Source organism: Macaca mulatta, chromosome 5 (genome assembly GCF_049350105.2).
Source record: "Macaca mulatta isolate MMU2019108-1 chromosome 5, T2T-MMU8v2.0, whole genome shotgun sequence".
Classification (NCBI taxonomy): domain Eukaryota; kingdom Metazoa; phylum Chordata; class Mammalia; order Primates; family Cercopithecidae; genus Macaca; species Macaca mulatta.
Window position 1 is genome coordinate 193,718,280 of NC_133410.1, and position 15,048 is coordinate 193,733,327.

The 15,048-nt window shown below is 40.8% G+C and overlaps 1 protein-coding gene across 6 annotated transcripts in view; it reads left to right on the forward strand.

Moving 5' to 3' along the window:
- Positions 1-15,048, forward strand: part of SNX25 (sorting nexin 25) — a 146,322-nt gene that overhangs the window by 67,103 nt on the left and 64,171 nt on the right. For all 6 annotated transcript variants that reach the window (XR_013417426.1, XR_013417427.1, XM_015139609.3 and 3 more), the window contains exon 6: positions 5,292-5,362. Coding sequence is in view for 4 of the 6 variants with exons in the window: in XM_015139609.3 (XP_014995095.3) it covers positions 5,292-5,362 (71 nt within the window). In the remaining 2 variants the exon portion in view is untranslated. The remainder of the gene's footprint in view (positions 1-5,291; positions 5,363-15,048) is intronic.

Sequence of the window (15,048 nt, forward strand, 5' to 3'; positions counted from 1 at the left end):
TGCCAGAGTTGGAAAACAGCTGAATTCTTGTTATGCCCCTCCTCCCTAATACTTGACTTTACATTGTTTTGCAAAATATATACCAACAATCTGTGCACTTTTCATCAAGGGAAAGTATACAAATATCAACCCTCCTGATTCTTGAACCGAACTCAACACTTGCAAAGTCGTATCCTCCTCTGGAGAAAGAAAGCCAAGTGAGTGCTAGGTAACTCTGGAAGCCCGTGTCCTCAATGATAGCCAGCATTTGGATATGTTTGGATGTATATATTGTATAGTTTTGTTGAGAAAAAAACAAGAATGAAAAAGTCAATTATTTCCTCTTGATATCCAGTAACAGTGAATTAAACAAATTCAATAATCATCTTCAGATACCCACTGTGTGCAAAGTGCTGTGTGCAGAATGTCTGGTGAGTACTAAGATGAACTGGTTACACTCCTTGGATTCCACCCCCTGCCATCAAGTGTTTGCAATCCAGCACAAGAGACCCATGTGACTATAAGTAGCTAAGTAGGAAGCAAGATCCTAAGACTGGAAGTGGAGTGTAAAGCACCAAGGAAGTGGGTAGGAGCAAATATTTTATTCTACAGCAGGGAAATCTTAAGAAAGCTTCAGAGAGGAATGGCCATGAATGGAGTGTTGAATAAGAGTTAATAGGATTTCAGCAGATAAGGGGAAGTGATGGTGTGCAGGAAGAAACAGGAGTACTGTTAAGAAGAAGGAGAAATATTAATGAGAAGGGAGCCAGGAAAGACCTGGAGTGTGTTCATGGTATCACATTTGGTCTGGTTTGGCGGAAACAGTATGCAGGAGGGATATAGAAGGCAGTAAAGCTGGAAAGATGATCTGGCATTGGCCATACTTATGTACTTAGAATAACCCTAGAGAAGATAAGTATTAACCTCTATTGAATTTTAGAGTAGCAGGAAAATGGTTAGGAGCATGAGCTTTAGAAGCCAGGCAGCCCTGGATTGTCATTCCATCTTCTAGGACTGAAAAGCAATGGGACCTTGCATAGATCTCATATGAGATCTCATAGATCTCATAGAATTCTAATTTCCTTCTCTGTAATGTGGATGTAACTATAGCACCTTATTATGAGGGTTAAGTGAGATAATGTAAATTAAAATATCGAAACAGGTACCCAGTACAATCTATGAATGCTAGCTGGTATTACATTATAATTTTGTGGTTTCCTTAAAACAAATCTTTAACTCTTTACTCAGATGGTGTGTATTTTCTTTGGTATCCTTGATGACTCATTTGTTCCAAAGCATGAATCACTAAGAATATCAAAAGAATAAATTGTTCAAAATATTATTTGTACCTGTTAAGTGTTAGAAATGTTGACTCTTGTTAATTTAGCTCATTAATATCTATTGAGTGCCTACCATATGTTTAGTGCCAAGCTATATACTATAGGAGAATATAAGACAGAACTCCTGTGTTTAAGAGGCTCTTGATCTAGTTGGGGAGAAAAAAGTAGTATATCTTTATTATACATAAAACTATGGTTTTGTAGTTTTCAGCCTACATTCTTAGGCTCAAAAGTGTGTCAGCATTCTTTGAAGGTGTATTAGGCCTTGAAATGTCTGGGCACACCATTTTCTTTGTTCACAGCATTCCTTGTGGAAGTGTGACTCTTTAAAACAGCAATATGAAAGAGTAAATAGATACTACTGTAGAGCAGAAGTAATTCAGGATTTCAGAGAAGACAGATATTGGTGTGCATTATAGGGATGGGGAAGACTTGAGGGAAGAAGTAATATACGTAAGATCCAGGTAGGTGGATAAGTAGGAAGACTGCCTTCCAGCAGGAAACAAAGTGTAAGACTGTAGTTTTGAGAGGGCAATATAGAAACCAGCCAGGCTTAATTAGGTTCACATTCATAGAAAAAAAAACAAAGGAAGTTGTTGAATAATAGAGCTAGTGCCAAGTTGTGAAGGGAATGCAGGCAGGAATGTGGGGTTATTCATTTGGGGAGGTGCAGGGGGTATTGAAGGGAGAGATGAGGAGAGTGGTCCCGTAGGAGGGTGTGTTGACAGGTGCCCAGGATGGTTTGGATGGGAGAGAGGACTGAAGTCAGGGAGACAGACCATTTAGCCATTGCAGTGACCCACTTAGGAAAGAAGGCAGCCTGAAATGGTGGTAGCCGAAGGTAGAGTAAGCAAGGAGCTTGTTTAAAGGCATTCAAAGGACCATCCACAGGGCTTTGAAACTGGTGTTTATTGGTAGTGTAGATACCTAAGATGATTTTGAGAAGGATGATGGTACTAGTAGAGAAATGGAGAGGTAAGGAAACCTTACGATGGAAGAAAGAAGGTTAGTTCAGCTTGAGTAGGCTTAGGTACATAGGTAGATAGATAAAACAGCTTAGAAAAAGTTAAAAATGACTTATAAGTCTACCATTTTAACACAACTGCCCTTCATTTCATCTCTATTTTGTCTCGTACTTCTGGCTCATATATACACAAAGATACATATCTGCCATCATAAATGTATGTGCCATTTTGCATTTTAAATATTAATCTGTCGTAAACATCTATTTTCCTGTAGTGTTTATTATTATAAGTATTACTGGCTGGATGCTTTCTGTTTAATCTGATATGTCCTGAAAGCAAGGACCATATTGGTGGTGTTCATTTCTGTCTGTGTAGAACATAAGAAAAGATTAAGAAGCGTTTGTTTAATGAAAGCATTATTGGCCATACTCATTATTGACCATGAGTATTTTCATGTGTTTCTTTGTAGAACTTTCTACAACAAACATGTATATGATAGTTTGGGCTTTGGGTTTTTATGTTTGTTTTTTTCTTTTGTTAAACTGTTACCTTATGATAAATTCTTGAAATTGGAATTGCTGTGTGGAAGCACATTAAGTCTTCCTCAGAAAGCTCTCTATCTGTTGGAGTGGCATTTGGCCACAAGACAACTTGACATGCAACAACTTAAATGAGGCAGGTGTTTATTTTCCCCATGTCGCCACATGTCCTGAGATTGGTAGTTGGGGGCTGTTTTGATGGTTCATTATGTCATTGGAACCCTGAACTCCTCCTGTCTTCTTATTGCATCATCCTTAGCTTGTAGTTTTTGTTTTTGTGTTTTTGAGACGGGGTCTTGCTCTGTTGCCCAGGCTGGAGTACAGTAACACAATCATAGCTCACTGCAACCTCAACCACCCAGGCTCAAGTGATCCTCCTGCTTCAGGCTCCTGAGTAGCTGGTACTACAGGTGTGCACCACCACGCCCAGCTAATTTTTTTTTTATTTTTAGTAGAGACAAGATCTCCCTTTGTTTCCCATTCTGGTCTCAAACTCCTGGGCTCAAGCAATCCTCCCACCTCAGCCTCCCTAAGTATTAGGATTATAGGCATGAGTCACTACACCTGGCCTTTTTCTGTTTTGGGGTTTGTTTTGTTTTTTGAAGAAACAGGGTCTTGCTCTGTCATCCAGGCTGGAGTGCAGTGACACAATCATAGCTCACTGTGACTTTGAACTCTTGGGTCCAATGGATCCTTCTGCCTCATCCTCCAGAATAGCTAGGACTACCGGCATGCATCACCACTCCCAGCCAACTTTTTAATTTTTTGTAGAGATGAGATCTCACTATACTGCGTAGGCTCTTGAACTCCTGGCCTCAAGCAATCCTCGTGCCTCAGCCTCCTAAAACGTTGGGATTGCAAGTGTGAGCCACTGTGCCCGGCCTAGCCTGTGGCTTTTACCCTCATGATTGTAAGGTACTGCTGTGCCTTTAGCCAATTGCATCCTTGTTTTACACAGAAAAATGAGGGAAAGATGAGGACTAAAGTTGGAAAGGGCTTTTCTGTGGAGGCTGCTTTTAGCCCACTTTCCTGGAATCCCTGCCCAGTGACTTTTGCCTGTCTCCAAGGCTAGAATGATATCACCTGGCCATCTCTGACTGCTGGGGAGAAAGCCTTTTTAGCTAGGTGTGTCACTTTCCCTGATAAAAGTGTAGGTCACTTAGCAAGGAAGGAAGGGAGACTGGACGTTGGGCAGGCAGCCGGCAGCGTCTGCCATCATCTCTGGCTGGCATGCCAACACTGATCCTGACAGCCTGCTCTGAGGTCATGAGAGTCAAGCACTGATGTTTATATTACCCTAATGAAAAAATAAGATGCAAATTTGTGAGGAGTCCATGAGTAGCTATGACTAAGATAAATTTGTCTCTCCTCTGGGTTTTAGTTGAAAGCAAAAGAATATATGAAATTGTGTGCTTTAAAAGCCAGCCATATATAACATTAAATCTTACAACACTGCACGGCTTGTGTTCAAAGTAAGAATTAATGTTAAATAATTTTATTACCAGCAGATGAAATTAATTCATATAATTAAGGGCTAGGAAACACTCAGGATAAGCCAGTTTGATTAGGGCAATACTTAGTAATCATTAAAGGGCACTTAAGAATTTGGATTTGTAAAAGCATTGAATTTATGCTTAAAATAGCTACAACTGCAGGGTTGTACTCAGCACTTAAAATGTAGAATTTTATTTATTTTTCCTGACTTGGAGGTCTTCTTAGGCACACATATATATAGCTGGTGCTCTAATCTCATGCTTCTCAGCTCTCCGTGTGCCTTAGAATTGCCAGGGGAGCTTTAAAAATATTGATGCGAGTCCTGGTGCAGATATTTTGATTCTGTTGGGTTGGGGACCGTCTTCTAAATGAGAAGCAATGAGGCAGTGCACTCAGGTGGGGCAGTGGGGCTGCCTGGGAGAGGACAGTTTTGAGAACAATTGAAGACGGCACCATCCAGTAGAACTTTCTGCAGTGAAGAAAATGTTCTACTCGCACTGCCCAGCGTGGTCCACAAGTCACAGGTACTGTGGATCATTTGAAATGTGGCTAGTGTGAGGAACTAAACGTTTGTTAGTTTAATTGGATGGCTACATGTAGCTCGTGATCACCTTATTGGACAGCACAAATGTAAGAAGTGGAATCAGCTAGCTCTGCTCACCTAGGAGTATGGAGGAGAGGGAGGCTGAGCATAACCTCAGAGTTTCTACAGCAGTTATGCTTCTGGTATAGGGAACAGAGTGGGGGTGAGGAGGCTCGTGGTGATTACATGAGGGCCTCAGAAGTGACTAGCATGTGGTGTGGGGCCCGGCCTATTGCAGATGCTCAGTCCCTGTTGATTATTTTAATGAGCCGTGGGCAGGATGCAGCTCCCGTGTGATATTTGTTTAGTATAAAGACAGTCTAAAGTTATTTCTGAAAAAAGTATTTTCTTCCTCTTAAATCTTTTTTCCTTTTCTCTTTTTAAAAATCAGGTATCAAATTGTAGTGGAAATAATCCAGGCGACTACAATCAGCAGTTTTCCCCAACTGAAGAGGCACAAAGGTAGGAGCGGGTTTGTTTTCTTCAGTTCCGCATCTGAAAGGGCAGCCTGAGCCCCGGGCTTCTCCCTCCTGTCGGGTCTTTGGCAAACAGGAGCTTTTCTGGCTCACATTTAAATATTTCAATTTATTAGAACAATACTATTACAGTATTAGAGAAGTAAATATAATTTCATCCTAACAAAAACTTTTGTTTGTACTTCTATATTCCTGTATAAACTTTATTCAGCTGCAGTCATAATTTTTAGAAGGTTAGAATCATTCAGTATGTAATGTTTCTGTTCTGTTTTTAAATGAAACATGATTACATAATTCTTTTTCACATATTGAAATTTAATATTTCTATCTTGAAACATAATCTTGATGGTCATTTAAATGACTCCAATAAGTTGAGGTTTCATAATTTACTTAATCTTTTCCTTTATTTTCCTTTTTAAAGCATTTTTTAAAGGAATTATAAAATCTTTTTCCTTTATTTAAGCATCAGATTGCTAATAGTTTTTTCTGTCTTTCCACTCTTGTGTTGTAGTTTTGTTGGGGGGCAGGGAGGGTGGCATATATATATATACACACACATACACACACACACACACACACACACACATATATACACATATATATATGTATTGCTCTATCTTTTTCTTCCTGTTTGTTTCTCTTCCAGTGAAGTAAGATTCTTTCCTAGGCAGGATACCGAAGAATGATTAAGGTGTGAGGATGGCTCTCAACTCCCTTGTAGTTTGCCTGATGCTAGAATGTTCCCCCTTGCATATACAAAGGTAGAGAATGTGTAAAATCTAGAGTGCAGAGCAGGTCTTGCTTTGCAGCTGAGGGGCAGCAAACACGGCTTCCACCTGGAAGAACAGACATTCCACAAAAACCTCCAGGCCTGCTCCAGTCTCTGCCAAGGAGAGGAAGTAGAGTGCTAAAAGAACAGGGAGGAGTTGGGCCAAAGACATTAAAGCATGCTTTCAGGTTTCTCATCAGCACACAGAAGCAAAGGAAGCTCGGGCTGGGGACTTGGACCTGGACTCGCTCCCTGAGCCTGACAGAAGGTAGGAGCAAGTAGAAAGCAAATACAGGTATAGACTATGAAGAGGCACTGATTCCTCAGCTCAGCCTGTAAGGAAGCCTGTGCAAGTATGTCCATTCAGCAGTGTTTACTGAGCACCTACTGAGTGGTAAAGATACGCTAGTAAACAAAGCTAAACCTCTGCATTCTGATTCCCCAAACTAGGCTGGGAGGAAGTTAGACAATCACCAGAAAATATGTGATGATTTCAGACGGTCACAGGTTCCTTGGAGAAAAACAAAGCTGGGATGTGGGGAGCCCTGGTAGGGAGCGCTGGTTCTGCTGCAGGGGAGGCTAATTCTGCATTCAGTTAGTGAGTTGGGGGAGACCTCACTCAGATGGTGGGCTTTGAGCAGTGATTTGGAAGCCTTGGGGTATCTGGAGAAGGGCAGGTGCCAAATCCTGATGCAGAAACTTGCAGGGTTTATGGAAACTGATGGGGCTGAAGAAAGGGAGAGAAGCCAAACACGAGCTCAGAGAGGCGGCAGGGAACCCAGTCACAAGGGCCTGACTGGTACTGCGGGGACTTGGGATTTTACTCTGAATGAGGACGTCTTTAAATGGGCTTTTGAGCTAAGGAGACTTGATCTGATGAATTGCTACAAGAGCGTGGACTCTGTTCCTCTCCTTTTTATCATTGTTCTTGCAGAGAAGATGCTTCACTTCCAGATAGATGGGTAACTGTTTGAAAGAGAACACTGCAGAGGCATGCCCTCTTGCCACTGTAATCTTCTTTAGTGCCCCTCTTTGAGTTCAGTCAGCAAAATACCTTTCTTATTTTGTTCCATTAGTTCGCTAGGGCTGCCATTAAAAAGTGCAAGCTGGGTGGTTTTAACAACAGAAATTAATTTTCTCACAGTTTTGGAGGCTGGAATCCCAAGACCAAGGTGTCAGCAAGGTAGTTCCTTCTGAGAGCAGTGAGGAAGGACCTGCTCCAGGCCTCTCCCTGTCTGCAGATGGCCATCTTCTCCCTGTGTCTTCACATTGTCCTTTTGTACCTGTCTTTCCTTCATGTCTACATTTTCTGTTCTTACAAGGATACCAGTCATATTGCATTGGGGCCCACCTAATGACTGCATTTTAACTTGATTGACTTGGCAGACTCTGTCTCCAACTAAGGTCACATCCTAAGGTACTTGACGTTAGTACTTCAGCATCTGAATTTATTTTGGGAGTGCGGGAAGGACACGATTCAGCCCGTAACAGTTATGTTATAGACATTCTCAGTGATGCTTGATTCTTTCGTGTCTGTGTTTTCCGTTTAAGCTGTCCTTGCAACTCTTTTGGGTATCCCGGCTTCCTTCTGTGATTTAAGCACTGAGGAAAAGACAAACAAACTGAGCACTCTTGGGGCCTTGGAGCCATTTTGCCTGGGACAGAAAACATTGAATACTGGTTTCATTGCTTCTCTGAGGTTACTGGTTAGCAGTGATTGTCACCTCCGGCCTCTGTGTCCGCATAGTATAATGCTGCAGTGACTTTAATCTTCCTGCTTTTTGCACAGTTAAACTGCTTAGATAAACTCTTACTTGCTTTGTGCTTAATACAAAATTTTAGCATGAGAATGTGTGTACATGTTTATATATAAGGACAAAGTAACTGGCAAGAATTTAGTCTTAATATGGTATATTCTGGTTGAATTTTAATTATAACTGAAGCATTTGGTTTATTGTAAGTATTAGTTTCTCTCTGCCCAAAATGATCAAAAAGGTCAGAATCTAGTTTAAAGAGATTGTATTCAAGTTCAGAAGTTGAGGACTACAGACAGGGACACACTGCCAGGTTGCCTTGAGTGCTGCATAGAACAAAAGAGAGGCTCACGTTTTTAAAGAGAAAACACAAATCAGGAAAGGGGGCAATTACAAATGTTGTCAGGAATTCTCATGGGTTTACAGAAACAACATTGGTTAGTGCTTGGCTGTACATAGTTAAACTGTAATGTGTATGACATTTTATGACTGCCTGGCGTTAGTCGAGAGCCTGAATAGAAGTGGCTTCAAGAAGTAATTATTTAGCTCATGGGGAAGTGTGACATGACCTCTGTTACATTCTAAATGCCTTTCTGGCCCTGGTCATTTAAAGGAGCTCACATTCCTTAGAAAAAACGTTTTTCTTTTGGGGAGAAGAGGGTTAATTATGGCGAAATAAACCTAACAAAATTGACCATTTTTAAGTGTACAGTTCTGTGGCATTAATTACTTCCATACTGTTCTGTAGCCATCATTACCACCCATCTCCAGAACTTTTCATCTTCCCAAACTGAAACTTCATACCCGTTAAACAATAACTCCGCCTTCCCCGCTCCCCTCAGCCCATGGCAACCACCATTCTACTTTCTGTTTCTCTGAATTTGACAAGTCTGTGTACCTCGTGTAAGTAGAATCATACAATATTTAAAAGATTCTTCTGTCTCAATTCCTAGAGCTGCCATGGCAAAGTACCACAAACTGTCTGGCACAAACAACAAAAATGTATTCTCTCACCGTTTTGGAGGCAAGAAGTCTAAAACCAAGGCTGTGGCAGGGCCACGCTGCTTCTGAGCGCGCCGCGGGAGTCTTCCGTGTCTGTGTGTTAGCTTTCCATGTTGCTGGCAATCCTTGGTGTTCCCCGGCCTGGAGGTGTATCACTGCAATCCCTGCCTCAGTCGTCACGTGATATTTTTCTCTGGTTTTGCGTCTCTCTTTTCTTAAAAGGGGTGCTAGTCATATTGGATCGGGGCCCACCCTGATTAAGCATGACTTTATCTTAACTTGATCACATCGGCAAAGACCCCATTTCCGAATAAGATCGCTTTAGTAGGTATGTTGGGGTTAGGATTTCAACATATCTTTTTGGGAGCACAATTCAACCCACTGCATTTTAACTGGCAAGTTCAAGTATAGCATTTAGTTCCCTTTTTTGTGTGTGAAAATGCTGGAAATATTTCTTTTTAGCAAGCTTTCTGACCACATTAAGAATTTCTGCCTTTTCTCCTTTTGGGTTAATTCTGGTATCAGTATTTAGCTTTTTCTACATTAGTCCCTTTTATGACTATAATAGGGTTCAAAGTTAGGAAAACACGCTTTGGCAAAAAGTAGACTAGCTAGAACAGTGTAGGTAATTCCAGCCACCACGTGCCTCCGTGTCCAGAACAAGACAGGTTCCATGGAGGAACTGTATAGGTAATTCCAGCCACCGTGTGCCTCTGTGTCCAGGACAAGACAGGTTCCATGGAGGAACTGTATAGGTAATTCCAGCCACCACGTGCCTCCGTGTCCAGAACAAGACAGGTTCCATGGAGTCAGTGCTCTGGCAAATGGTGCCGGTCCAGTAAGAAAGAAGGGAAGCACAGTGACGAGGGGAAAAAAGTAAATTGGACTTCTTTAAAAATGAAGAACTTGGCTGAGTGTAGTGACTCTTCTATAATCCCAGCACTTTGTGGGGACCAAGGAGGGAGGACTACTAGAGGACAGCAGTTTGTTTGTTTGTTTCAGACAGAGTTGCGCTCTTGTCACCCAGGCTGGAGTACAATGACGCAGTCTCGGCTCACTGCAATCTCCACCTCCCAGGTTCAAGCGATTCTCCTGCCTCAGCCTCCCAAGTAGCTGGGATTACAGGCACCCACCACCATGCCCGGCTAATTTTTTTGTATTTGTAGTAGAGGTGAGGTTTCACCATGCTGGCCAGGCTGGTTTTGAACTCCCGACCTCAGGTGATCCTCCTACCTCCACCTCCCAAAATGCTGGGATTACAGGCGTGAGCCACCGTGCCCGGACATGGACAGGAGTTTTGAGGCCAGCCTGGGCAACACAGCAAGACCTTGTCTCTACAAAAAAATTTTAAAAAATTATCCAGGCATGGTGGTGCACACCTGTAGGCCCACTTGCTGGGGAGGTTGAGCTGGGAGGATTGCTTGAGCCCAGGAGGTCAAGGCTACAATGAGCTGTGATCATCCCACTGTACTCCAGCCTGGGTGACACAGCCAGACCCCATCTCAAAAATAAGAAATAAATGAAAAACTTATGTTTGTCAAGGGACATTATCAAGAAAATGAAAGGACAACTCACAGAATGGAGGAAAAATATTTGCAAATCATGTATCTGATAAAGAGGTTGTATCTATAATATGTAAAGAACTCTTATAACTCAGTAATCAAAAGAGCGATAACCCAGTTGAAACTAACACAAGACATCACTTCATACCTTCTAGGGTAGCTAAAATGAAAGAGATAAGAACTGTTGGTGAGGATATGGAGAAATTGGAAAGCTTTCACATTGCTGTTGGAAATGGAAAATAGAAGACAATTTGGCAGTTCCTCAAAATTTTAAACATAGAATTACCGTGTGACCTAGCATTTCTACTCCTAGGTGTATACCCAAGAGAAATGAATTTGAATCTCCACAAAAAACTGGAATGTTTATAGTAGCATAATTTATAATAGACAAAAATTGGAAACAACCAAGTCACCATCAATAATGGATAAACAAAATGTGGTATATCTAGACAATGGAGTATTATTCAACAATAAAAAGGAATAAACTTTGAAAACCTTATGCCAAGTGAAAGAAACCAGAAGCAATAGGGCACATATTGCATGATTTCATTTATATGAAATGTCCAGAATAGGCACATCTATAGACAGAAAGCAGGTCACTTTCCAGTGTATGTTGCTAAGATGTTTTGATGTAATATTTACATTATATTTTTATTTATTTATTTTTTGAGACAGAGTCTCACTCTGTAGCCCAGGCTGGAGTGCAGTGGCGCGATCTCGGCTCACTGCAAGCTCCACCTCCCGGGTTCATACTGTTCTCCTGCGTCAGCCTCCCCAGTAGCTGGGACTACAGGCGCCCGCCACTACGGCTGGCTAATTTTTTTTTTTTTTTAATTTTTAGTAGAGACGGGGTTTTGTTGTGTTAGCCAGGATAGTCTCGATCTTCTGACCTCGTGATCCACCTGCCTTGGCCTCCCAAAGTGCTGGGATTACAGACATGAGCCACTGCGTCTGGCCCATATTCATAATTTTATAGTAATGAAAACATTTCAAAATAGTGCCATGAGGGATTGCAGCACTAACAGAGTTAGAAAAACAATGTAAAACACAATTGTTTATAAACAGAAAATGAAAAAATAGACAAATGATGAAGCCTTTAAAAAATATCTTTGGAGTATTCCAACTAGGAGGCTGATGCACCAAGTAGGAATAAGGTATTGAAATCTAGGACCTGGATAATGCTAGTGAAAAGGAAGGGATTGATAAGGAAGATCATGAAGGACAACAGCATGCTTAGCGACTCGCGGAAGATGGAACAAAGGATCCAAGACAATGATAGTGCCAGTGCGATCTGCTGACTTTACAGAGGAGGGAACAGCGGTCAGTTAGTCTAAATCACTTTGATCAAAAGGAGTAAGCATCAAGCACGCATAAATGCAGCTCAAAACACTTTGCTCAGCGAGGTCATCCCTTCTAGTCAATGTGTCCCATTCCTGCAGGTTGATGAGATCAAGTTTGGGGTATAAAAGAAAAAGCCTTAGCACAGGAATTTGGGGGCTTGGTTCAAGTTCACTTGTGCTGCTAGCTTCCTGATGGAATCTGCACAAGTCATTTTATTTCTCCAGGACTCAATGTTTTTCCTCTTTAGATTGAGTGCTCTAGATAATCATAAAGGGTTCTCAGTGAAGATATTGAAAGAGTCAGGGGTTACGTAGGGGTTTGGTCTCGGACATCCTGGATTTGGGGCAAGAGGGGCATAGGAAAGTCCTCATTTGGCATTTCTAAGCTGGGATTCATGCTGTGGAGAGAGAACAACCGTGAAGAGAAATATTTGGAAGTTACCATTATAGAGACAGTAGTTAATAGTCTTCTGTTTCTGCTCTTTCCAGGTCTTCTGTTTCTGCTCTTTCCAGGTCAAGTATCAGTAAAGCTGATGCTGCTGCATTATTAGAGCAGAACAATGTATTAACAATCTGAAGTGACTTCCGCTAATTCATTACACCATCTGTTGTCTCCCCATTAAAATTCATATGTAGGTGCTTTCAATTTTAAATAAGTTATAATTTAAGTGCAGATACTTTTTCTAAGGAAAAATAAGAACAAATTTAGCATTCCTCCTTGTCGTTTTTCTTTTAACTCAGTATGAGTAACTTATTGGATGTTACGGGAAGTCAGTCTTGTATTTCTGTGATCTTTGGAGTTTTGATGTATGGCTGGCAAATAAAAGTCTAATTTATAGAATGCTTCTAGACAGCTGCATTAAAAATAGCTATGTCATTGTTTCTCAGATTGACCCTCCCTTTAATTTATTTCAATAAGAATGTGTTTCCGCCCCTCCCATAAAAGTCATTAAAGGTAAATTTTTAGCATTAAAAAATCTCCCCAAAATATAATTATTGAGTTGTTTTTGAAGATCTTTGCATTTTGGAGGTAGTGTGATCTAGTGAAAATCAGACAAAGAACCAGAGAAAAGTTAGTCGTAAGTAATTTTGTTTCCAATGTTCTTTCTCCTTATTGCTGCATTCTTTTTTACAAGTGGGAAACTGAGGAAGTTTAAAAGAAGAATGAACAGATGGACGATCCTAGGAATGTTTAGTATTCTACCTAGAGATGGGATCTCTATTTGTGAATGTAGTGTATATTAATACACACACAATATAAATATGGTTTTTTTCCACATAAAGATGTTTCTGGTGAGTCTTTTTTTTTTGGAGACAGGGTCTGGCTTTGTCACCACACTGAAGTGCATTGGTGCAATCACAGCTCACTGCAGCCTTGACCTCCCGGATTCAAGCGATCGCTTCCCGGGTAGCTGGGATGACAGGTGCACACCACCGCGTCCAGCTAGTTTTTGTATTTTTGTAGAGATGGGTTTCACCACATTGCTCAGGCTGGTCTCAAACCCGTGGGCTCAGTCGATCTGCCCACCTCAGCCTCTCAAAGTGCTGTAATTAATCTGAGCCACCACACCTGGCCTGACAAGTCTTTTTGAACCGTAATTGATATTGTGATGTAAGAGATGATATGCAATTGTGAAAATACTTTGAGGATTTAAAGAAAAAATGCCATGTAACAGATTGGGAGACATTACCTGATTGTGTACCCTCTGAAACCTTAAGGGATTAACCACTGTCTCACTCCATTCCTGCTGCTATAACAAAATACTACAAACTGGGTATTTGTTATAAAGAAGATAAATTTATTTCTTACTTATCTGGAGTTTGGGAATCCAGGATCAAGGCCGTGGCATTCAGTGGCTGGTGAGGGCTGCGTTCCACTTCCAAAATGGCACCTTCTTGTTGCATCTCCTGGAGGGGACAAATGCTTGCTGTGTCCTCGCATGATGGAGGGACATAAGGGCCTAGCTAGTTCTCTCAGCCGTTTTATAAGGCACCAATTTCATTTCATCCTGGCTTCATCTTCTCCTATAGGCCCCACCTGATAATTCTGTAGGGAGTGAGTTTCAACATGAATTTTGGAGGGAATGCAAACATTCAAACCACACCACCAGCTAACTCTGTAATGCCTTTTTTTCAGGATGACGTAAGACAAACTGTAGAGCTCTTTACTTTGTATATTTAGGACAGTTCAAAATAAGGCTTTTGAGGCTTCAGCACACTCCAGAAAATCCACCCAAAACTGTACGTTTTAGGTTCACAGTAGATTGGTTTGTCTTAGAGAGAGAAACATTACTCTCCTTAACAAGGAAGACATTTTTATTTGATTTTTTTTCTTGATGGCCTTTTTCTTTTGGAATTTCAGTCTTTTAAAGAAATTAAGTATGATTTTAAAAATCTTTGGTGCCTCAGCTAGTTTAATTTTATACAATTCTGGGGAAAATAAATGAAATCATAGAACTAAAAAAAAAGTTTTTTTTTTTGAGACCAGCGAAGTCAGGTCTTTGTCCTATGGGCAACAAAATTACTTTAGGTGTAATTAGAGGGAAAGCTTTTTACAGAAAACTTAACAAGTACTAAACAGTTTGAAACAATTAGTCTCTGGAGTTTTAGTTTGCTCATAAAATTTTCTTTTCCCTGTCCTTATTTTATCATTCAAACCTGGCCACATGTTTTGACTGAGGCCTAAAATTTACCCACTGATTACATCAGCTGCCTGTTGGTCATAGAATTTGGGGAGCTTAGTGAGTCTAACTGGCTAATTTCAATGAACTTTTTTCAGTGTTCATCTTCTTTGACCTTTCTGCAGCATCTGATATTGTCGACTACTCAGTCTTCTTGAAATTCCACTTGCCTGGGCTAACGCTCCCTGTCTTCTTCTAGTTCTTTGTCGGTTTGTTTTTCTGCTTATTTTCTTTACTCCATTCAGCTTTTAAATGTTGGAGTTCTTCAGGGTTTTTTCCTCTTTTATACCTAATTATTTTATACCTGTGCTGCCTAATATAATTGCCGTGGGCTACATGTTACTATTTAAATTTAAATTAATTAAAAGTAAATATAAATTCGGTTCCCCAGTTACATCAACCACCTTTTAAGTACTCAGTAACCACGTGTGGCTACGATATTGGATAGTGAGTTATGAATATTTCCATCATTGCAGAGGTTATGTTGGGTAGCACTGCCCTGCTCTAATCCTTTCCCTTATCTGTATGCTGAAGACTCCAAATTTCTGTCTGTAGAGATCCTGT